The 10,193-nt window shown below is 60.3% G+C and overlaps 2 protein-coding genes across 2 annotated transcripts; both read left to right on the plus strand.

Moving 5' to 3' along the window:
• Window position 1: 1 nt before the first annotated feature.
• On the plus strand, window positions 2–4,414 carry LOC119105652 (trafficking protein particle complex subunit 8). The gene is made up of 5 exons (XM_037229111.1): window positions 2–67; window positions 1,545–1,709; window positions 2,757–2,968; window positions 3,778–3,896; window positions 4,411–4,414. The coding sequence occupies exons 2-5, from the start codon at window positions 1,553–1,555 to the stop codon at window positions 4,412–4,414; spliced, it is 492 nt and encodes a 163-aa protein (XP_037085006.1). The 5' UTR covers window positions 2–67; window positions 1,545–1,552.
• Window positions 4,415–5,245: 831 nt separating this feature from the next.
• On the plus strand, window positions 5,246–10,020 carry LOC119105653 (trafficking protein particle complex subunit 8-like). Its single transcript, XM_037229112.1, has 9 exons — window positions 5,246–5,327; window positions 5,586–5,705; window positions 6,575–6,681; window positions 6,918–7,002; window positions 7,147–7,313; window positions 7,971–8,090; window positions 8,358–8,514; window positions 9,739–9,818; window positions 9,873–10,020. The coding sequence occupies exons 2-9, from the start codon at window positions 5,685–5,687 to the stop codon at window positions 10,018–10,020; spliced, it is 885 nt and encodes a 294-aa protein (XP_037085007.1). The 5' UTR covers window positions 5,246–5,327; window positions 5,586–5,684.
• Window positions 10,021–10,193: the final 173 nt, after the last annotated feature.

Consider the following 10,193-nt stretch of genomic DNA (forward strand, 5'->3'; position numbering starts at 1 on the left):
AGCAAATGTCGATGTGCGAGATTTTGTTGCACTGAGGGCTGGCCTTTGCTCCGTGTTAACACGGGAGGTAAAAGCGTTGTGATGTGTTGTGGTGTGTAGCATAATGCGAGTTTGCAACCCGTTCTATGCAACTTTTAGTTGTACAATTGTACGCCTTTTTTAGCCCACCCTGCATCTGAATGTTAGAACGCCAAGAGCGCGCTGCACGAAGGACGGAATATAATTTTAGCTGGATAAACAGATAGATAAGCCTTCCGGTGTTTTATACTGAACGTCAATATTGCTTAAAACGGTCCTCCTTGAAAACTTCTCATTTGGCAGTCACTTGTATGTGAGGCAGAATGCCAATGTAAAACATCATTATTGTTTCTGTCATTTGCATGTCAGTGTGATATGGAATGTTGGTTTCTGAAGTCCATAATATGACCTTCCAGCACCCTACCTTGTTTGGTCATATGTATGTGCAGCACCAGATATATGACACGAGCCAGGTAACCAACCAGATGTATGGGTCATTTTCTGTCAGGTATGTGTAGCACCAGATATATAGGACAAACTAATGGGCAAATGTGATCCCTGGCTTCATAGAAGTGAAAATGCTTATCTAAGCTGTACCAGTTTACATGAAAATGTGTAGGTATTGATATAAGGGACAGTTCCAGAACATTACCTGGAGTATGCTGGTTTGGAGGGAGAAGTGCATAGGATGCCTTGATTCTCAAAAAGTCCCAAATTGTTTTCACTTACTCTTAAGGGTATTCTGAAGTGCATTCCCTGTAAGGACTGCTTAGATTGATTTTTACATCTAAATTTTTATTTTGCCCAACTTTGGTGATGGGTTCTGGTATTTTGCAGGTGTGTATGTCCCAGGAATGCATCCTGCATTCTTAAGGATATTTCCATGGAGACACACACAATACTTTGCTTAATGTACCAGTTTTTTCTTAAAATCTTTCTTTAGTCACTCTTGCACAGAGCCAAGCTTGGCACTTTTGACATGAGGCTCTCTTTCAAAGGGCCCTGAGCTTCTCTTATGACAGCCTGTGAACACAGATGTCTTGCTCAGCCTGCTGACCCATTGCTGGTTGTCATGACTTCTAGCCAGCACCTTAGTTTCTATGTGGAGTAGAAATTGTAACTGTTGAGATGTAAGAAGAGAGACACTAACAGCAGAATATGCACACACACACCAGCACCATACAAAATTTGAGCTTCATCTTATGTATCCACAGTATGTGGGTCTGCTCTGGATGCAGGCCAGTGCAACCCTCTACCCCCATCTGTACAGAGCTGAGGCTCAGGTTTATGACAGCAATGCCCAGCAACACTACAAGTGACTGCAAGTCTGGATTGACTGTCAGTGTAGCCCTTTTGCTTCCATCCATGCCATCTGCAGGGTTGAGTCTGTCTCCATCATGGCAAGGCCCAGAGAGCCTGAACCAGTCACATGTCACATGCAGTGTGGTGGCCCCTCCTGCAGGGAGGGCCCCTCCTGCACCTTCAGGGCCTTAGTGCCACTTGTGACTGGTGTGCCCCATGCACAGCTCGCGCCATGGCGCAGTGCAGTCAATCGGCAGCGCAGTTTGTGCGGGGAGCGTTCCGGCCGCGCGTGGCCGTCATGACCTCGCCCGAGGCCGATGCCGTCTGCATGCGGAACGACCTGACGCTGACGGAGCTGCTGCAGCCCTTCTGCCAGCTCAACACGGATGGTGAGGGCGCCGCTAAGGTCACGGCCGAGGTCACGGCGCCGGCGCGCTGTCGGCCGCATCTCAAACACGCTGGGCTTCGCGGCCGGTGCGTTCGCGTTTGCCCTCTATTCATTGTCTTCGCGATCCATGATATGGTATGTCTGACGTATTGTTTGCAGGGTCTACAGCGATGCGCGGCGATTGCCTTCCATTGTCCGGCCTCAGCTCTGCTCGTTACGACATGTATGACGTCACATCTCTCCTTGTTACGGCGTGCCTGGACGACGTCACATAAGGAGTGACGTGGCGTCACACGCCACAAATCTCGGAGCCTGCTCCAGTGGCATGTCACGGCCCGGGTCCCGGGTCATTACGCCGGCAGCGTGATAAATTACGCAGTATCCAGCGCATCGCGCAGCAGCTTGATTGCCACTGCAGTGCAGCGTTCTAAAGCGGCCGGCCTCCCCGCGCACCGTGCCGGTGTCAGTGCAGTCCGGCCTCCCCGCGTACCGTGCCGGTGTCAGTGCAGTCCAGCCTCCCAGCGTACCGTGCCGGTGTCAGTGCAGTCCGGCCTCCCCGCGTACCGTGCCGGTGTCAGTGCAGTCCGGCCTCCCCGCGTACCGTGCCGGTGTCAGTGCAGTCCGGCCTCCCCGCGTACCGTACCGGTGTCAGTGCAGTCCGGCCCCCCGCGCACCGTGCCGGTGTCAGTGCAGTCCGGCCTCCCCGCGTACCGTGCCAGTGTCAGTGCAGCCCGGCCTCCCCGCGCACCGTGCCGGTGTCAGTGCAGTCCGGCCTCCCCGCGTACCGTACCGGTGTCAGTGTTGTCCGGCCTCCCCGCGTACCGTGCCGGTGTCAGTGCAGTCCGGCCTCCCCGCGCACCGTGCCGGTGTCAGTGCAGACACCGTCCGGCCTCCCCGCGTACCGTGCCGGTGTCAGTGCAGTCCGGCTCCCCGCGTACCGTGCCGGTGTCAGTGCAGTCCGGCCTCCCCGCGTACCATGCCGGTGTCAGTGCAGTCCGGCCTCCCCGCGTACCGTGCCGGTCTCACCGGTGGCCGTGCCGGTTTGCAGTGCAGTACCGGGACCCGCTGGGGACGCAGGTGACCGTGCGCGAGCTGCACCTCTGGCTGGACGACTGGAGCCTGTCGGCACCGCCGCCGGCCCACCAGGCCAAGCGCCAGCTCTCCGACGCCGTCTCCCAGAGCCAGCTGCCGCTGCCGGAGGACGGCTCGGTGCGGCCCAACACGCCGTGGTTCGAGTCCTGGCGAGACCGCTTCCTGCAGGTCAGTGGGGCGCCCGCTCGCCCTGGTGCTTCGAGCTGCGCGTGCTGGCCCGCACGACCGCCGCCTCAGGTCATGGGATCGGAGCGGTTAATGTGACGCGGCGCGGGCGAGCGCTGGCATGCACCGCTCAGCGCGGGTGCGGTACCGTGCGGATCCGCGTGGAGGGTGATGCCAATCAGTATGGGACTGTTTCTGGCAGTGTCGTTTATTTTGGACAGAATCGCGAGGAGTGCCCCTTTTTGCGTAGATGTGGCAGTTCCACGAAGATATAGAAATTCTGGTACTGTCTGGACTGACTGTTTTGTGCAAAGTTCAGCAATTTTACCCGTAGACCGGAACGCTTAGTTTCCGTAGCTGTTCATGCGTGGTCACAAAGTCATAGCCAAGATATACTCTGGAGTCATGGGAAGCATAAAAAGCCTTTTCATTTCGTGTAGTTTTTGCCTCTTTGTGGCATTATGCAAAGTTTGCTCCCACTGTTTTATGTCAGGTACGTTTGTCCAAAGCGTTCCGTTGAGAATTTCGGCCGCGAGCAGCCTCGTTCCCGTTCTTTCTCCATCCTCATTTCTCCCTAGTCCTCCTCTTTCGTGGTGAGTGGTCCGGAACTGAACTCCCCCATTGACCCTGTAACGGGGCCGTGACCAGAGCCCGAATTCACCGTGAGTTGACAGTGCCTGACCGTGACCTGACCGTGACCTGGCTGTGGCCGGCCGTGACCTGACATTGTCCAGTCGAGAACTGACCGTGACCGGTCGTAAGCTGACCGTGACCGGCCGTAACCTTACCGTGACCGGTGACCGCGCCACCAGGTGGAGCCGGCCGGGGAGCACGAGTTCGTGCGCCGCTACGTGGCCTGCCTGCTGGCTGTGAGTAGCGGGGCGGCGGCGCCGCTGCAGCAGCTGCAGCAGCTGGTGCAGCAGCAGCACCAGCTGCAGCACGGCCAGCCGGCCGGCGGCGCGCGCTGGTTCTCCAACAACGTGCTGCTCTACCACCTGCTGGTGACGGACTCGTCCGCCACGCCCGAGGCCAGGTCAGTGTCGGCTGGGCGGCCGGGGGCGGAGGGGCCCGGGAGTGGCGAGAGGTCAGGTCAGCAGGGGTGTGGGAGACGAGGCTTGGACCCAGGCTTCGTCACCAAGGTTTGTTGCCAGGAGCTGGGAGTCCGGTTAAACAGTGGTTTGCGTTTGAGTTAAGCACAGTCACTGATTTTACAAGATAAAGCCAGGAGTGACCAGGGAAGCACGCCTTTACGGATCTTGCCCGTACACGTCCTCTTTACGTGGCGGCGGTTGTGGCCGAAGCCGACGAGTGCTGCGATCCTGCACCCAAGCAGCGGCTGCCCGTCGTCTCAGCGTTCCTAGTTCCTGTTGTCTGCCTGGTGGGCGTGGTGCCGCGCTGTGACGTCGCTGCCGGGTGTTGGCAGCGCCAGCGCCGTGTTCGAGCAGATGAAGTCGACGTACGGTGCCCACTGTTGCCACCACCTGCGGCTCAACTCACGCCCACCCGAACACCAGGAGCCGCACAGCCCCGATCCGTGGGCAACGCACGTGCGCCGGCCGGCCGCCCACCTGGTGAGACGGCGGGCAGCGCGCGCCGCCTGCTGGCCGGGCGGAGCCGGGCCGAGCTGGACGCAGCCGGCGGGATGCCGTGATCAAGGGAGCAGCTGTTGGTGGATAGTGACGGTACACGGCAGATTAGGCTGAAGAAGAACTCAATCTAAATATATTGATGTGATACGGTTATGCCTGCGGTCACGACCAACCAAAGATATTATCTGGTAAGAGCTGTTGTATAGACAGTTTCGGGTGTTTTTTCTGGATGCAGTTGACAGATATAGAGTTAGATTGTGTGCAATGTTTTATTGTATTTTCTAAGCTGCGGTCTCTTGCTCAGCTCTGGAATATTAACAAAAGTGTGATAATCTGAGAAAGACTGAAATGCGTGGCGTTCTCGATGGTGCGTCGAGACCTGTCCCCCACCCCGTCTTCTCGCCAGTTCAGTGGGTCTGCCGCCTATGACCCTGCCCCTCGCTTCGCCGTAGGAGGCCACGCCGGCCCAGCGCTCCGGTCCAGACACGCCGGCAGAGGTGGCCGAGCTGACGTCGCTGCCGGCGCGCGTGGTGGAGGGCGAGCTGGGTGGACCGGCGTCGCCGCCGCCGCTGCCGCCGATGATCGCCGACCACCCGCTGTCGCCGGAGCTGGGCCGGTCCGGCTCGCCGCCGCCGCCGCGGCCGGCGCCGGCCGAGCCGGCCTCGCCACCGGCCGCCGCCGACCGGCCGGCGCCGGTGCGCGACCCGGCGGCGCCCGCCGTGCTGGTCAACCGCGTCAGCTACCCCGCCCAGACGGGCGGCGTCGGCGCGGTGGTGAGTGCCCGTGACGGTGGTGTAGTACCATAACTTTGTCCGGGGTGCAAGAGAACATGACCAGATCAATTAGAGAGCTATTAATCGCACTTTGTGTAGTTGATTGCAAAGGCGCGTATGATATGGCTGTCAATGGTGAAAATAGCTTTAGTCGAGTTACAATTGTCGATCGGCGTGGGCCGCACGTGACATGGTCGGTGTCTGCTCCGCCAGCCCACTCCCCGTCTGGTGCAGCGTCTGACCCTGACCCGTCGGCAGGGTCACGGCGCCTGCCTGTCGGCCTCCGACCTGGACCGGGTCACCATCTTTATCTCGGAGCTGTGCATCCGCGGCCTGCTGCCGCACGTGGAGCGCCAGATGCGGGCCCTCAGCGATGTCGTACGTCGCGCCTCGTGCCCGTAGCTGGCGATCAGTGGCTATCCCACGCGGTTTCTATCTGCTTTGTTCTGTTGAGCGATTCCTATTGCTCGAGACTTTCTTTTTCTATCTCGACGCAGAGCGGCTCTCGCTCAGAGTGGTCCTTTTTGGGTCGATCGCGCGGATTTCGAGTGACGTTGATCTTCCCGTGATCACGTTCTGGGCGATGACACCTGTCAGCGACTGGAGGGGGTTCATTGTCGCCTCCGTGTCTCATATGGCCGTCACCCGGGGCTCCTAGAGCCGTCATTGCCGCCGCCCCACGATGTCCTCCCCGGTCGTGTCTGTCCCTTTCGCCGAGAGCGCAAGTAGGTCCTATCGGCGCCGCGACCGCCCTCAGTGTCACCTCTGGGGCCCTCTCCGCCTCAGTGTCACCCTTCGGGCCTTCTCCGCCTCCTTGTCGCCCCTCGGACCCTCTCCGCCTCAGTGTCACTGCTCGGGCCTCAGTGTCACCCCTCGGACCTTCTCCGCCTTAGTTTCACCCCTCGGGCCTTCTCCGCCCCAGTGTCACCGCCCGGGCCTTCTCCGCCTCAATGTCGCTCCTCGGGCCTTCTCTGCCTCAGTGCCACCCCTGGGACCTTCTCCGCCACAGTGTCACCCCTCGGGCCTTCTCCGCCTCAGTGTCACCCCTTGGGCCTTCTCCGCCTCAGTGTCACCCTTCGGGCCTTCTCCGCCTCAGTGCCACCCCTGGGGCCTTCTCCGCCTCTGTCACCGCTCGGGCCTCGGTGCCACCCCTCGGGCCTTCTCCGCCTCACTGTCACCGCTCGGGCCTCAGTGTCACCCCTCGGGCCTTCTCCGCCTCATTGTCACCCCTCGGGCCTTCCCCGCAGGTGAACAACAGGAAGGGTGTCAGTCGCTCCCTGCTCAGCGCCACCAAACGCTGGTTCGGCGGCAAACAGCCCGGCTCGAGCGCCGCAGCGCCCGCCAACAGCGTCATGTGAGTGGTCGGACGGAACCCTGCTGACAGACACGTGTCAGGAGCGGGATAGAGGCGATAGAAAAGGTCTGCTGCCCCTCCCCCAGCCCCCCCCCCCCTGTCACCCAGTCATATTCTTGAATGTTTGTATCTGGCTCTGGTTGCGCATGAATTGGCATGCTTTGTTTGTGCTGAAACTGTTGGTCAGCTTGTATGGATGGGGCTGACCAGGCCTGGTGTGTGTTTTGTGTCTTCAGATACAGCCACGAAGCTCCTGAGATTCAGGTGCGGCGGCTCGGGGACCTGGCCTTCATGTTCGGCCACTATGACCTGGCCTACCAGGTAATCACGCCGGATATGGCCAGGGGCATTGCAATGATATCACAGTGCTGTGATGATGGCTACCATTTGACATGTGATTCTATGTGTCAGGCGGACGGCATTACTCGTGCTGTCACACAGTGAGGTCACGTCCTGTGTTCACAGGCGTATCACACAGCGAAACGCGACTTTAACGGCGACTCGGCGTGGCTGCACTTCGCCGGCGCCGTAGAGATGGCAGCACTGTCGGTGTTTCTTCACGGCGCCCAGGGCAAGGCGTTCCCGCAGCATTACCTGGACCAAGCCGTCACCACCTACCTGGACACGTGCAGGTCGGCAGTCCCAGCGCCGTCGGCCGCGCAGCTGACAGTTCGGTGCTGGGCCATATCAGTCAGATTTGGTTTGGTGGAAGTTCTGAGTGGGTGCAATGTGCTGACTGGGGGAACTGAGTGGCGCGGCAAGGCTGGGCCATGTGGCGGTCCGCTGCTGCCGAGACTTACCCCGAACAATGAACCTCTGGGCCTCCGCGTCGTCCGGCCGGGGTTCCCGCTAGGGGGGGGGGGGGGAAGAGAGAGGGGGGGGGGACACTCCAGCCCACTCAAGGCTGATGTACCCAGCCTGTCCCGGCCAATGCGGGGATTCAGAATGAGGTGGTGAATGAGGAAAGAAGGGCGGAGGGCCAGCTCCGGTGGCCGGGTTGGGTTGGTGAAGATGAAGGGACCATCCGTCCACCGTCGTTGTTGGTGTTTGGGAAAACACCAATCGGTTGCATCACGTGCCCGCGCTGCAGTGGAATGGGGACGGGAATCTTAGGGCGTTAGTTTAGATGTCTCACAAAGCTGTCGCTAGCCTCTCGTCTATCTCTGGGCTTTCCAAAGAACGGTGGTGGACAATACAGTCCATGCTATTGCGTGATGGAGACGTCACTTAATGCTGTACGCTACCTATCGATGCCGTCTGGTAGTAGACGTTCGTCCATTTTCCGACAGGATGCCAAATTTCGCGCTGCGTGCCACGCTCTTCAGCACCGAGTGTCTGAAGGACCGCGGACAGTTCGCGGAAGCGGCCCTGCAGTTCATCCGACTGACGGCGGAGGACGCTGACCTCAGGTGCGTGTCAGGTCGGGTCACAGTACCGCGTGGGTCAGCTCAGGTCAGGTCAGGTCAGTGGACCTCGTGTCAGGTCAGATTACATCGGACCAGTTGTCAGTTGTCAGACCACATGGGGTGGCAAGTCCAGAAGGTCCAAAATATTGTAAGGCTTGCAAAAATGCAAGATTTCATCACAATGATTTCCGCAGTGTGCGTATCAGCTGACACGATTACCGCCACCTTGTGCGTGTCTCGGGAGGCTGAGGTTGCGGCGGCCACCGCCAGGTCGGCGCTGCTGCTGGAGCAGGCGGCACACTGTTTCCTGAACACACAGCCGGCCGGCCGGCGCAAGTACGCCTTCCACATGATCCTCTCTGGTCACCGGTTCGCTAAGGCAGGCCAACGGCGCCACTCCCTGCGCGCGTACCAGCAGGCGCTGCAGGTGAGCAGCCGGCCCGAGCGGGGAGGTGTCGGGGCGGACTGTCTGCGCGCGTGCCAGCAGGCGCTGCAGGTGAGCAGCCGGCCCGAGCGGGGAGGTGCCGGAGCGGACTGTCTGCGCGCGTACCAGCAGGCGCTGCAGGTGAGCAGCCGGCCCGAGCGGGGAGGTGCCGGGGCGGACTGTCTGCGCGCGTACCAGCAGGCGCTGCAGGTGAGCAGCCGGCCCGAGTGGGGAGGTGCCGGGGCGGACTGTCTGCGCGCGTACCAGCAGGCGCTGCAGGTGAGCAGCCGACCCGAGCGGGGAGGTGTCGGGGCGGACTGTCTGCGCGCGTACCAGCAGGCGCTGCAGGTGAGTAGCCGACCCGAGCGGGGAGGTGTCGGGGCGGACTGTCTGCGCGCGTACCAGCAGGCGCTGCAGGTGAGCAGCCGGCCAGAGCGGGAGGTGTCGGGGCGGATTGTCTTCGCGCGTACCAGCAGGCGCTGCAGGTGAGCAGCCGGCCAGAGCGGGAGGTGTCGGGGCGGACTGTCTTCGCGCGTACCAGCAGGCGCTGCAGGTGAGCAGCCGGCCAGAGCGGGAGGTGTCGGGGCGGACTCTGCGCGCGTACCAGCAGGCGCTGCAGGTGAACAGCCGGCCCGAGCGGGGAGGGGCCGGGGCGGACCGGCCCGCCCGGGCGGCCCGTCACCGGCGGCTACAGAGGCGGCTTTTCTGGGGTCTGGCTCCATCTGTGGGTGTTTGTAACCATTTGTGTTGTTAGAAGACGCCCACTTATTTAAGCACGTGACTTGTCAGCCAACAGGCTGTTGTCATGGGCGTGGCGGTGCGCGTCGGGAGCAGTTATGGGCTTGTGGCTGGTGTTTTGAATGTCGCGATATGTCGAACGCTCATTTCGATGTTGGAGGGTGAGCTTTCGTATCCATTCCTCTCCTTGTCTCCTTCTCTTACCTCCCTCCCTCGTCCTTGTGTTCCTTATTCCTCCCCTCCTCCCTCGCTCACCCTCCGTTCTGTTTTCTTTTCCTAACCAGTTATTCCATGCTATTTTCTCTCTTTCCCGATTTTTTCGCCGCTCCCAACTTATGTAACATAGTTGTTCCCGCAAAAAACGTTACCACCTCGCCAAACGGAGAGACGTGTCGCGTGGCCGGGTGTGCGAGGACCCCACTCCACGGCTCACCGGCTGGCGGAGTGTGACCGCCGCCTTTACGCCGCCGCCGCCGCCGCCGCCGCCAGGTGTACGAGGGCCACGGCTGGCGGCTGGCCGACGACCACATCGCCTTCACACTGGCGCGCCACTCGGAGACGCTGCAGGAGCCGGCGGCGGCGCTGGCCTGGCTGGGCCGGCTGCTGGCCGGCGCCGCCGCCAGCGAGGCGCGCCAGTCGGCCGCCCAGCAGACCGCCTTCGTCAGGGAATACCTGCAGGTGCACAGGGTAAGCCGACTGGGCGGCAGTCGAGCCGGCCAGCGCCTGGAAAACGTCATTCAGATGAGGGTGGTGATTCGAAATGATCTTTGAATATATTCTGCCGTCAAAAGTCAAAAACGCGTAACTAGCAATTTCATAATTGTTCAGGAGAACGTTTTTGGGGTTATTTCGGTGTCATGGCCGTTAACCAGAACCAGTGAGTAGAAATTGCATACCAATCGGAAGCGAAAGCAGTTCTCTATCTAGCAATGTAAAAAATGAAA

This window comes from Pollicipes pollicipes, unplaced genomic scaffold (assembly GCF_011947565.3).
Source record: "Pollicipes pollicipes isolate AB1234 unplaced genomic scaffold, Ppol_2.1 Scaffold_6138;HRSCAF=7277_pilon_pilon_pilon, whole genome shotgun sequence".
NCBI classification, from domain to species: domain Eukaryota; kingdom Metazoa; phylum Arthropoda; class Thecostraca; order Pollicipedomorpha; family Pollicipedidae; genus Pollicipes; species Pollicipes pollicipes.

Coding starts and splice junctions, on each gene's coding strand:
- LOC119105652 (XM_037229111.1), top strand. CDS start 1,553: ATGGCGCAGTGCAGTCAATCGGCAGCGCAGTTTGTGCGGGGAGCGTTC. Junction 1,710..2,756: donor CTGCCAGCTCAACACGGATG/GTGAGGGCGCCG, acceptor GCCGGTTTGCAG/TGCAGTACCGGGACCCGCTG. Junction 2,969..3,777: donor GGCGAGACCGCTTCCTGCAG/GTCAGTGGGGCG, acceptor CCGCGCCACCAG/GTGGAGCCGGCCGGGGAGCA.
- LOC119105653 (XM_037229112.1), top strand. CDS start 5,685: ATGCGGGCCCTCAGCGATGTC. Junction 6,682..6,917: donor GCGCCCGCCAACAGCGTCAT/GTGAGTGGTCGG, acceptor TTGTGTCTTCAG/ATACAGCCACGAAGCTCCTG. Junction 7,003..7,146: donor ACTATGACCTGGCCTACCAG/GTAATCACGCCG, acceptor CTGTGTTCACAG/GCGTATCACACAGCGAAACG.